The sequence below is a fragment of the Salmo salar genome, chromosome 14, assembly GCF_965601325.2.
Source record: "Salmo salar chromosome 14, fSalSal1, whole genome shotgun sequence".
Taxonomy (NCBI): Eukaryota; Metazoa; Chordata; class Actinopteri; order Salmoniformes; family Salmonidae; genus Salmo; species Salmo salar.
The window spans coordinates 43,396,850-43,410,000 of record NC_138304.1 but is presented as its reverse complement, the minus strand read 5'-3'; the positions used below and the strand labels follow the sequence as shown (position 1 = coordinate 43,410,000).

Sequence of the window (13,151 nt, the reverse complement as noted above, 5' to 3'; positions counted from 1 at the left end):
ACAGACAGACAGACAGACAGACAGAGAGTGAGTGAGTGATGGAGACAGACAGACAGACAGACAGACAGACAGACAGACAGACAGACAGACAGACAGACAGACAGACAGACAGAGAGTGAGTGATGGAGACAGACAGACAGACAGACAGACAGACAGACAGACAGACAGACAGACAGACAGACAGACAGACAGACAGACAGACAGACAGACAGACAGACAGACAGACAGACAGACAGACAGACAGACAGACAGACAGACAGACAGACAGACAGTGATGGAGAGAGAGAGAGAAAGCATAAGACAGAGATGACTGAAAGAAAAGAGTAAGAGTGTCAGACCCAGTACTCCACTGTTTTCTCTACCACAGTAGATGGTTTTGAGTTACAACATGAGTGTGTGCCTGCTGTGTTATTGTGCAGACAGAGCCTTCATTGAGTGAAGGTTTGTTTAATAATCCTGTTTTGTAATGAAATTGTGTCATGAGGTGGAAGAGCTTGTCCATACACATTCTAGTTTTCTGCCAGAATAACTGCTATGTTGCAAGCCTTTGTAGCCTGAAACATTCGTACCATTCGATCTAGTTTTAATAGCATTAGTGAAGAAGCGAGTCACATACAGCCCTGTTTGTGTCCATAAGGAATTATTTGAAGGATGTTTGTTTGTGTACGATATACATAGGTCCATGTGAGTGTGTGTGATGAGTTCATCCACAGATAATTTTCTGTATGATGTCTTTATGTATTCTGTGTTACATGTTAGAGTATGTATGTGTCTTTATGTATATCTGTGTTACATGTTAGAGTATGTATGTGTCTTTATGTATATCTGTGTTACATGTTAGAGTATGTTTGTGTCTTTATGTATTCTGTGTTACATGTTAGAGTATGTATGTGTCTTTATGTATATCTGTGTTACATGTTAGAGTATGTATGTGTCTTTATGTATATCTGTGTTACATGTTAGAGTATGTATGTGTCTTTATGTATATCTGTGTTACATGTTAGAGTATGTATGTGTCTTTATGTATATCTGTGTTACATGTTAGAGTATGTATGTGTCTTTATGTATATCTGTGTTACATGTTAGAGTATGTGTGATGAGTGTTAGCAGATAAGTTGAAGTCTTTAAAGCCACATAGACATGTCTGGTTTTTAGACATCACTGGCTTCAACAGTGCTTTTCTCCTGTCACTGGTTTCAACAGTGCTTTTCTTCAGTCACTGGTTTCAACAGTGCTTTTCACCTGTCACTGGTTTCAACAGTGCTTTTCTTCAGTCACTGGTTTCAACAGTGCTTTTCTCCTGTCACTGGTTTCAACAGTGCTTTTCTCCTGTCTGTGGAGTTGTCTGGGTTAAGTATTATTTGACGCTGGGTGCCAGTTAGCTAGCAGGGAGGTGACGTGTCTCTCTCAAGAGTACCGTGTCAGTATCCAGGCAGATCAGAACAGGCATGGAGCCTGTCTGTCTGTCTGTCTGTCTGTCTGTCTGTCTGTCTGTCTGTCTGTCTGTCTGTCTGTCTGTCTGTCTGTCTGTCTGTCTGTCTGTCTGTCTGTCTGTCTGTCTGTCTGTCTGTCTGTCTGTCTGTCTGTCTGTCTGTCTGTCTGTCTGTCTGTCTGTCTGCCCTGCCAACAGAGTTTAGCGCCACACACCCCTGACCTCAGCTTCTGACCTATGACCTGCACTCATCATTACCAGTGCTATGTTTAAACAGAAAGGTATGGGGAAAGTGTGTTGGCTAGCATATTGACTCCCTGTATAAATAAAGGTCAAATGTAATTGAGTTTGATTTAGAGCTAGAATATTCTGAAGTTGAACTATAAAGGATGAAGGATTGTTGACAGTACCACAGAGGGTGAAGTTGAATTATAAAGGATGAAGGATTGTTGGCAGTACCACAGAGGGTGAAGTTGAATGATAAAGGATGAAGGATTGTTGACAGTACCACAGAGGGTGAAGTTGAATTATAAAGGATGAAGGATTGTTGGCAGTACCACAGAGGGTGAAGTTGAATTATAAAGGATGAAGGATTGTTGGCAGTACCACAGAGGGTGAAGTTGAATGATAAAGGATGAAGGATTGTTGACAGTACCACAGAGGGTGAAGTTGAATTATAAAGGATGAAGGATTGTTGACAGTACCACAGAGGGTGAAGTTGAATGATAAAGGATGAAGGATTGTTGACAGTACCACAGAGGGTGAAGTTGAATGATAAAGGATGAGGATTGTTGACAGTACCACAGAGGGTGAAGTTGAATTATAAAGGATGAAGGATTGTTGACAGTACCACAGAGGGTGAAGTTGAATTATAAGGATGAAGGATTGTTGACAGTACCACAGAGGGTGAAGTTGAATTATAAAGGATGAAGGATTGTTGACAGTACCACAGAGGGTGAAGTTGAATTATAAAGGATGAAGGATTGTTGACAGTACCACAGAGGGTGAAGTTGAACTATAAAGGATGAAGGATTGTTGACAGTACCACAGAGGGTGAAGTTGAATTATAAAGGATGAAGGATTGTTGACAGTACCACAGAGGGTGAAGTTGAATTATAAAGGATGAAGGATTGTTGACAGTACCACAGAGGGTGAAGTTGAATTATAAAGGATGAAGGATTGTTGACAGTACCACAGAGGGTGAAGTTGAATTATAAAGGATGAAGGATTGTTGACAGTACCACAGAGGGTGAAGTTGCAGTGAATCGCTCCCCCCAACCGAAGGAGATCACGTCATAGCCCTGGCATGCACTTTCCAAACAGTGAGGCAGATAGGGCACCATTCAGATGGTTTACTGAGGTCATTGATATTCAGTGGCCTTTAACAAGTTATTTCTGTTCTTAAGAAGAACGTGTATTTTGAGTATTTTGCCAGGTAGATAAGTACAATCATGTGAATAAAGTATGACATATTACACATTGTGAATTACGCTGTGAAGTGTACTGCCTTCTCTTTTTCACTATAGTCATAAATCAAACTGACTGGCCTGGATTGTAGTGTTGCTGAGTTGTATCTCATTGCTGTCTCGTTTTTTCACCTGCATTGTCTATGTTCCTCTGTATTAGAGCTGTGTTGTCTATGTTCCTCTGTAGTGGAGCTGTGTTGTCTATGTTCCTCTGTAGTGGAGCTGTGTTGTCTATGTTCCTCTGTAGTAGAGCTGTGTTGTCTGTGTTCCTCTGGGGTGGAGCTGTGTTGTCTGTGTATCTCTGTAGTAGTGCTGTGTTGACTTTGTTCCTCTGTAGTAGAGCTGTGTTGTCTGTGTTCCTCTGTAGTGGAGCTGTGTTGTCTGTGTTCCTCTGGAGTGGAGCTGTGTTGTCTGTGTTCCTCTGGAGTGGAGCTGTGTTGTCTGTGTTCCTCTGTAGTAGAGCTGTGTTGTCTGTGTTCCTCTGTAGTAGTGCTGTGTTGTCTTTGTTCCTCTGTAGTAGTGCTGTGTTGTCTTTGTTCCTCTGTAGTAGTGCTGTGTTGTCTATGTTCCTCTGTAGTTGTGTTGTCTGTGTTCCTCTGTATTAGTACTGTGTTGTCTATGTTCCTCTGTAGTGGTGCTGTGTTGTCTATGTTCCTCTGTAGTAGAGCTGTGTTGTCTGTGTTCCTCTGTATTAGTGCTGTGTTGTCTATGTTCCTCTGTAGTGGTGCTGTGTTTTCTATGTTCCTCTGTAATAGAGCTGTGTTGTCTATGTTCCTCTGTAGTAGAGCTGTGTTGTCTGTGTTCCTCTGTAGTAGAGCTGTGTTGTCTGTGTTCCTCTGTAGTAGAGCTGTGTTGTCTGTGTTCCTCTGGAGTGGAGCTGTGTTGTCTGTGTTCCTCTGTAGTGGAGCTGTGTTGTCTGTGTTCCTCTGTATTAGTGCTGTGTTGTCTATGTTCCTCTGTAGCTGTGTTGTCTGTGTTCCTCTGTAGTAGAGCTGTGTTGTCTGTGTATCTCTGTAGTAGTGCTGTGTTGACTTTGTTCCTCTGTAGTAGAGCTGTGTTGTCTGTGTTCCTCTGGAGTGGAGCTGTGTTGTCTGTGTTCCTCTGTTGTAGTGCTGTGTTGTCTTTGTTCCTCTGTAGTAGAGCTGTGTTGTCTATGTTCCTCTGTAGTAGAGCTGTGTTGTCTGTGTATCTCTGTAGTGGAGCTGTGTTGTCTGTGTTCCTCTGTAGTAGAGCTGTGTTGTCTATGTTCCTCTGTAGTGGTGCTGTGTTGTCTATGTTCCTCTGTAGTAGAGCTGTGTTGTCTGTGTTCCTCTGTATTAGAGCTGTGTTGTCTGTGTTCCTCTGTAGTGGTGCTGTGTTGTGTAATGTTGTTCTGGAATAGTGCTGTGTTGTGTAATGTTGTTCTGTGTAGTCTTTCTGTGCTGTCTTATTTCTCCACAGTGACTAGTGTTAGGTTTATTTTGATGAGTCTTGTTACTGTATTGTTGGTTTATTACTGTTCTCTCTCGCTTTCTCTCTCTCTCCCCTCCTTCCATCTCCCTCTCTCCACCTTCCTCCATCCCTCTATCTGCAGGTCGACTGGCTACTCAGAGGTGATTGTGGTGGTGGGGGGCTGTGAGAGGGTGGGAGGGTTCAACCTGCCCTACACAGAGTGTTACGACCCTGTGACGGGAGAGTGGAAGGCCCTAGCCAAGCTCCCAGAGTTCACCAAGTCAGAGTACGCCGTCTGTGCCCTGCGTAACGACATCCTGGTCTCAGGTGAGCTCCTCGTCTGTTGGCTGACAGTCTGCCATCCTAAACAACGATTAGTCATGCAATATATCATCATGAATTGGTTGTGTCTTGGTTGTGTCATGAAAGAGATCTGGAAATACCAGGAAGTATACATGGGAGCCATTTGCTTCAATTGGTTATTTGTAGTAACATCCTTTCCTTGTGTTATCTGCTGAATGACCAGAGATAGCTAGAAGGATTGGATAGGGCTCTACCTATCACTATCACCTATCCTTCCGGTCCAGATGGCCATTAATAGAGACAGGAATTGCTGATCCGACCAGGAAAAAGGAAAAACTCAGTCATTCAAGAAAGACCAGCTAAGGGAATAATTATTTTACAGCCTATTGAGACACAGCTGTAGAGTACTCAGCTGTCTTCCCTCTCTGTGGAGTGAAGAACAGGGAGTAATGTAATGTTTGCCATGTCTTTTTTTTATTTTATAAGAGGAAAATGTGAGAGCAACATCTGGACAGAATCTGCAGGCGCACTGCCCAGGGAGGCCCTTATTGGCCAGCTCACTCATTCCATCTCTTCCCATTGGCCAAGAGTCAGGGTCACACGGCTCTTTGCGCTTTATAGCTTTCGAGGATAAAATTGCTCATAAATGCTGATCTATAGTCAGTCTCAGTCTTACCCTCTAATGGTTGAGGTTAGGATTTACAGAAGGTAAGCTGTTCCTAGATCTGTGCCAATGGGGAACTTCTACCCAGGGCCTTTATAGTATTTTGACCGGGCTGGTTAGTACTGGGAGAAGTGTGCTGACCAAGTGTGGCGCAGACTGCCCTTTTTAAAGCCTCACTGGGCCCAAGTTTAACAGGGCAGCAATAGGATAATATCACCTACAGTCCCTGACTTTCCCTGTAAGTTCACAGTCTGGTCTAGAGGGAAAGAGTTCAGTGTTTATATCTTTCCCTGTAAGTTCACCGTCTGGTCTAGAGGGAAAGAGTTCAGTGTTTATATCTTTCCCTGTAAGTTCACAGTCTGGTCTAGAGGGAAAGAGTTCAGTGTTTATATCTTTCCCTGTAAGTTCACAGTCTGGTCTAGAGGGAAAGAGTTCAGTGTTTATATCTTTCCCTGTAAGTTCACAGTCTGGTCTAGAGGGAAAGAGTTCAGTGTTTATATCTTTCCCTGTAAGTTCACAGTCTGGTCTAGAGGGAAAGAGTTCAGTGTTTATATCTTTCCCTGTAAGTTCACAGTCTGGTCTAGAGGGAAAGAGTTCAGTGTTTATATCAGCCTTCCCTGTAGCTCAGTTGGTAGAGCATGGTGTTTACAACACCAGGGTTGTGGGTTCGATTCCCACGGGGGGCCAGCACAGGATTTTTTTTTAAATGAAATGTATGAAATTGTATGAAATGTATGCATTCACTACTGTAAGTCGCTCTGGATAAGAGCGTCTGCTAAAATGATTTTATTTTTATTTTTTATTTTTAATTTGTAATTTTTATTTATATCTTTCCCTGTAAGTTCACAGTCTGGTCTAGAGGGAAAGAGTTCAGTGTTTATATCTTTCCCTGTAAGTTCACAGTCTGGCCTAGAAGGAAAGAGTTCAGTGTTTATATCTTTCCCTGTAAGTTCACAGTCTGGTCTAGAGGGAAAGAGTTCAGTGTTTATATCTTTCCCTGTAAGTTCACAGTCTGGTCTAGAGGGAAAGAGTTCAGTGTTTATATCTTTCCCTGTAAGTTCACAGTCTGGTCTAGAGGGAAAGAGTTCAGTGTTTGTATCTTTCCCTGTAAGTTCACAGTCTGGTCTAGAGGGAAAGAGTTCAGTGTTTATATCTTTCCCTGTAAGTTCACAGTCTGGTCTAGAGGGAAAGAGTTCAGTGTTTATATCTTGTGCTCTACATGTCCTCAAGTGTGCGCTATCAATCTGCCCACAAGCCATGCCTGGAAATGTCAACATAATGTCCCCCCTCCCTCTCATCTCCCTCTCTCTTTCGGGTCACTCATTCCTCCTCTTATTATTTATAACCCTCTTTCTCTCCCTCTCTCCTTCCTCTCTCCTTCTCTCTCTCCTTTCCTCTCCCTCTCTCGCTCTCTCTCTCTCTCTCTCTCTCTCTCTCTCTCTCTCTCTCTCTCTCTCTCACACACACATACTCTGGTAGGTGTCCATCAGTACAGCTGCAGTAAAGCCCAGTTTGTCTGAACCGTGACTGTGACCATGACCCTAAACATGATTCTGGAAGGGACAAGTGACTGCATACTTCAGCTCACAACACTCACTGTCTATGACCCCAATATGACCTAACGGTTCACCTCTCCACTCACCGCTGTGGGAATCCTAACCTTGACCACATTAACCAACCCAACGAAAACTCATTTCACTGGATTCTTGCAAATTTCACTGGATTCTTACAAATCCAGGAATTTCAGAAGACACCATTGATTGTATTTGACAGTAGTTGGAATGTTCAGAATAACTCAAAGATCAAATGTAATGATCTACTGTACTGTACACACATTTCTGAGAAAGCTGTCCAATAAATCACCTTTTCATCCCGTGTCTCGGCATGCCCCTCTCCTTGACTTTTCCTACGGGGTGTTTTTAACGCCACGGTCCGTCCTCCTGTGTAGGAGGGTGAACAACACTTCCTTCCTGAGAGAACAGACCTGGAAGCCTAATGAGTAGGTTCAACGTCATGGTGCACTTTAAAGTATTTGAAGTTTATTTGTTTCGTTTTGTCTTGAAAACTGGTTGTTATCATATGCTCTGTTTGTTCTATGGAGATAGACAGGAGCCAGACTGTGGTAGCCTGTAGAGGGCTCCCGATTGGCACAGCGGTTAAGGCACTGCATCTCAGTACTAGAGGCGTCACTACAGACCCTAGGGTTTGACCAGTGTAGGGTTACATTGTAAATAATAATTGGTTTTTAACTGACTTGCCTAGTTAAATAAAGGTTAAATTGAAAAAATGTAAAGGCTGTTTACTATGCCTCCATCTGCTTTGTCCTATCCTCCGTCTTCACCTAAAATACTTGTCAGATGGCAGCCATCGTTTTCACCCCCCCAATTTTCTGGTGGACAGAAGGGAAGTCGGGACATTTGAGAGGACTGGGACATATAGCAGCTCCTGTCCGTTCTGTGACGTCAGGATAAAACACTAGCCTATATATTGATAGTAGTCTCAGTACCTCAGAGGTTTGACACAATGGGCAACATGAATGCAACCAATAAACCGGCTTGGCTGAATGAAAAAATTAAACCAACACATTTCTTTTTTCTGGCCAGTCTCTGAGGTTATGTTGCTGCTCACTACAGTACACAGCCAGTCTCTGAGGTTATGTTGCTGCTCTCTACAGTACACAGCCAGTCTCTGAGGTTATGTTGCTGCTCACTACAGTACACAGCCAGTCTCTGAGGTTATGTTGCTGCTCACTACAGTACACAGCCAGTCTCTGAGGTTATGTTGCTGCTCACTACAGTACACAGCCAGTCTCTGAGGTTATGTTGCTGCTCACTACAGTACACAGCCAGTCTCTGAGGTTATGTTGCTGCTCACTACAGTACACAGCCAGTCTCTGAGGTTATGTTGCTGCTCTCTACAGTACACAGCCAGTCTCTGAGGTTATGTTGCTGCTCACTACAGTACACAGCCAGTCTCTGAGGTTATGTTGCTGCTCTCTACAGTACACAGCCAGTCTCTGAGGTTATGTTGCTGCTCACTACAGTACACAGCCAGTCTCTGAGGTTATGTTGCTGCTCACTACAGTACACAGCCAGTCTCTGAGGTTATGTTGCTGCTCTCTACAGTACACAGCCAGTCTCTGAGGTTATGTTGCTGCTCACTACAGTACACAGCCAGTCTCTGAGGTTATGTTGCTGCTCACTACAGTACACAGCCAGTCTCTGAGGTTATGTTGCTGCTCACTACAGTACACAGCCAGTCTCTGAGGTTATGTTGCTGCTCACTACAGTACACAGCCAGTCTCTGAGGTTATGTTGCTGCTCACTACAGTACACAGCCAGTCTCTGAGGTTATGTTGCTGTTCTCTACAGTACACAGCCAGTCTTTGAGGTTATGTTGCTGTTCTCTACAGTACACAGCCAGTCTCTGAGGTTATGTTGCTGTTCTCTACAGTACACAGCCAGTCTCTGAGGTTATGTTGCTGCTCACTACAGTACACAGCCAGTCTCTGAGGTTATGTTGCTGCTCACTACAGTACACAGCCAGTCTCTGAGGTTATGTTGCTGCTCACTACAGTACACAGCCAGTCTCTGAGGTTATGTTGCTGTTCTCTACAGTACACAGCCAGTCTCTGAGGTTATGTTGCTGCTCTCTACAGTACACAGCCAGTCTCTGAGGTTATGTTGCTGCTCACTACAGTACACAGCCAGTCTCTGAGGTTATGTTGCTGCTCTCTACAGTACACAGCCAGTCTCTGAGGTTATGTTGCTGCTCACTACAGTACACAGCCAGTCTCTGAGGTTATGTTGCTGCTCACTACAGTACACAGCCAGTCTCTGAGGTTATGTTGCTGCTCTCTACAGTACACAGCCAGTCTCTGAGGTTATGTTGCTGCTCACTACAGTACACAGCCAGTCTCTGAGGTTATGTTGCTGCTCACTACAGTACACAGCCAGTCTCTGAGGTTATGTTGCTGCTCACTACAGTACACAGCCAGTCTCTGAGGTTATGTTGCTGCTCACTACAGTACACAGCCAGTCTCTGAGGTTATGTTGCTGCTCACTACAGTACACAGCCAGTCTCTGAGGTTATGTTGCTGCTCACTACAGTACACAGCCAGTCTCTGAGGTTATGTTGCTGCTCACTACAGTACACAGCCAGTCTCTGAGGTTATGTTGCTGCTCACTACAGTACACAGCCAGTCTCTGAGGTTATGTTGCTGTTCTCTACAGTACACAGCCAGTCTCTGAGGTTATGTTGCTGTTCTCTACAGTACACAGCCAGTCTCTGAGGTTATGTTGCTGTTCTCTACAGTACACAGCCAGTCTCTGAGGTTATGTTGCTGCTCACTACAGTACACAGCCAGTCTCTGAGGTTATGTTGCTGCTCACTACAGTACACAGCCAGTCTCTGAGGTTATGTTGCTGCTCACTACAGTACACAGCCAGTCTCTGAGGTTATGTTGCTGTTCTCTACAGTACACAGCCAGTCTCTGAGGTTATGTTGCTGCTCTCTACAGTACACAGCCAGTCTCTGAGGTTATGTTGCTGCTCACTACAGTACACAGCCAGTCTCTGAGGTTATGTTGCTGCTCACTACAGTACACAGCCAGTCTCTGAGGTTATGTTGCTGCTCTCTACAGTACACAGCCAGTCTCTGAGGTTATGTTGCTGCTCACTACAGTACACAGCCAGTCTCTGAGGTTATGTTGCTGCTCACTACAGTACACAGCCAGTCTCTGAGGTTATGTTGCTGCTCACTACAGTACACAGCCAGTCTCTGAGGTTATGTTGCTGCTCACTACAGTACACAGCCAGTCTCTGAGGTTATGTTGCTGCTCACTACAGTACACAGCCAGTCTCTGAGGTTATGTTGCTGCTCACTACAGTACACAGCCAGTCTCTGAGGTTATGTTGCTGCTCACTACAGTACACAGCCAGTCTCTGAGGTTATGTTGCTGCTCACTACAGTACACAGCCAGTCTCTGAGGTTATGTTGCTGCTCACTACAGTACACAGCCAGTCTCTGAGGTTATGTTGCTGCTCACTACAGTACACAGCCAGTCTCTGAGGTTATGTTGCTGCTCACTACAGTACACAGCCAGTCTCTGAGGTTATGTTGCTGTTCTCTACAGTACACAGCCAGTCTCTGAGGTTATGTTGCTGTTCTCTACAGTACACAGCCAGTCTCTGAGGTTATGTTGCTGTTCTCTACAGTACACAGCCAGTCTCTGAGGTTATGTTGCTGCTCACTACAGTACACAGCCAGTCTCTGAGGTTATGTTGCTGCTCACTACAGTACACAGCCAGTCTCTGAGGTTATGTTGCTGCTCACTACAGTACACAGCCAGTCTGAGGTTATGTTGCTGCTCACTACAGTACACAGCCAGTCTCTGAGGTTATGTTGCTGCTCACTACAGTACACAGCCAGTCTCTGAGGTTATGTTGCTGCTCACTACAGTACACAGCCAGTCTCTGAGGTTATGTTGCTGCTCACTACAGTACACAGCCAGTCTCTGAGGTTATGTTGCTGCTCACTACAGTACACAGCCAGTCTCTGAGGTTATGTTGCTGCTCACTACAGTACACAGCCAGTCTCTGAGGTTATGTTGCTGCTCACTACAGTACACAGCCAGTCTCTGAGGTTATGTTGCTGCTCTCTACAGTACACAGCCAGTCTCTGAGGTTATGTTGCTGCTCACTACAGTACACAGCCAGTCTCTGAGGTTATGTTGCTGCTCTCTACAGTACACAGCCAGTCTCTGAGGTTATGTTGCTGCTCACTACAGTACACAGCCAGTCTCTGAGGTTATGTTGCTGCTCACTACAGTACACAGCCAGTCTCTGAGGTTATGTTGCTGCTCTCTACAGTACACAGCCAGTCTCTGAGGTTATGTTGCTGCTCACTACAGTACACAGCCAGTCTCTGAGGTTATGTTGCTGCTCACTACAGTACACAGCCAGTTTCTGAGGTTATGTTGCTGCTCACTACAGTACACAGCCAGTCTCTGAGGTTATGTTGCTGCTCACTACAGTACACAGCCAGTCTCTGAGGTTATGTTGCTGCTCACTACAGTACACAGCCAGTCTCTGAGGTTATGTTGCTGCTCACTACAGTACACAGCCAGTCTCTGAGGTTATGTTGCTGCTCACTACAGTACACAGCCAGTCTCTGAGGTTATGTTGCTGCTCACTACAGTACACAGCCAGTCTCTGAGGTTATGTTGCTGTTCTCTACAGTACACAGCCAGTCTTTGAGGTTATGTTGCTGTTCTCTACAGTACACAGCCAGTCTCTGAGGTTATGTTGCTGTTCTCTACAGTACACAGCCAGTCTCTGAGGTTATGTTGCTGCTCACTACAGTACACAGCCAGTCTCTGAGGTTATGTTGCTGCTCACTACAGTACACAGCCAGTCTCTGAGGTTATGTTGCTGCTCACTACAGTACACAGCCAGTCTCTGAGGTTATGTTGCTGTTCTCTACAGTACACAGCCAGTCTCTGAGGTTATGTTGCTGCTCTCTACAGTACACAGCCAGTCTCTGAGGTTATGTTGCTGCTCACTACAGTACACAGCCAGTCTCTGAGGTTATGTTGCTGCTCTCTACAGTACACAGCCAGTCTCTGAGGTTATGTTGCTGCTCACTACAGTACACAGCCAGTCTCTGAGGTTATGTTGCTGCTCACTACAGTACACAGCCAGTCTCTGAGGTTATGTTGCTGCTCTCTACAGTACACAGCCAGTCTCTGAGGTTATGTTGCTGCTCACTACAGTACACAGCCAGTCTCTGAGGTTATGTTGCTGCTCACTACAGTACACAGCCAGTCTCTGAGGTTATGTTGCTGCTCACTACAGTACACAGCCAGTCTCTGAGGTTATGTTGCTGCTCACTACAGTACACAGCCAGTCTCTGAGGTTATGTTGCTGCTCACTACAGTACACAGCCAGTCTCTGAGGTTATGTTGCTGCTCACTACAGTACACAGCCAGTCTCTGAGGTTATGTTGCTGCTCACTACAGTACACAGCCAGTCTCTGAGGTTATGTTGCTGTTCTCTACAGTACACAGCCAGTCTCTGAGGTTATGTTGCTGTTCTCTACAGTACACAGCCAGTCTCTGAGGTTATGTTGCTGTTCTCTACAGTACACAGCCAGTCTCTGAGGTTATGTTGCTGCTCACTACAGTACACAGCCAGTCTCTGAGGTTATGTTGCTGCTCACTACAGTACACAGCCAGTCTCTGAGGTTATGTTGCTGCTCACTACAGTACACAGCCAGTCTCTGAGGTTATGTTGCTGTTCTCTACAGTACACAGCCAGTCTCTGAGGTTATGTTGCTGCTCTCTACAGTACACAGCCAGTCTCTGAGGTTATGTTGCTGCTCACTACAGTACACAGCCAGTCTCTGAGGTTATGTTGCTGCTCACTACAGTACACAGCCAGTCTCTGAGGTTATGTTGCTGCTCTCTACAGTACACAGCCAGTCTCTGAGGTTATGTTGCTGCTCACTACAGTACACAGCCAGTCTCTGAGGTTATGTTGTTGCTCACTACAGTACACAGCCAGTCTCTGAGGTTATGTTGCTGCTCACTACAGTACACAGCCAGTCTCTGAGGTTATGTTGCTGCTCACTACAGTACACAGCCAGTCTCTGAGGTTATGTTGCTGCTCACTACAGTACACAGCCAGTCTCTGAGGTTATGTTGCTGCTCACTACAGTACACAGCCAGTCTCTGAGGTTATGTTGCTGCTCACTACAGTACACAGCCAGTCTCTGAGGTTATGTTGCTGCTCACTACAGTACACAGCCAGTCTCTGAGGTTATGTTGCTGTTCTCTACAGTACACAGCCAGTCTCTG

The 13,151-nt window shown here is 45.1% G+C and overlaps 1 protein-coding gene and 1 non-coding gene across 2 annotated transcripts in view; both read left to right on the top strand.

Moving 5' to 3' along the window:
• LOC106569646 (kelch-like protein 24) overlaps positions 1-13,151 on the top strand; it is a 53,347-nt gene that overhangs the window by 7,509 nt on the left and 32,687 nt on the right. The window contains exon 4 of the mRNA XM_014141205.3: positions 4,472-4,656. Within this exon, the coding sequence (XP_013996680.1) occupies positions 4,472-4,656 (185 nt within the window). The remainder of the gene's footprint in view (positions 1-4,471; positions 4,657-13,151) is intronic.
• trnav-uac (transfer RNA valine (anticodon UAC)) lies at positions 5,907-5,982 on the top strand. The gene has a single exon. It is a non-coding gene; the product is annotated as a tRNA-Val (tRNA).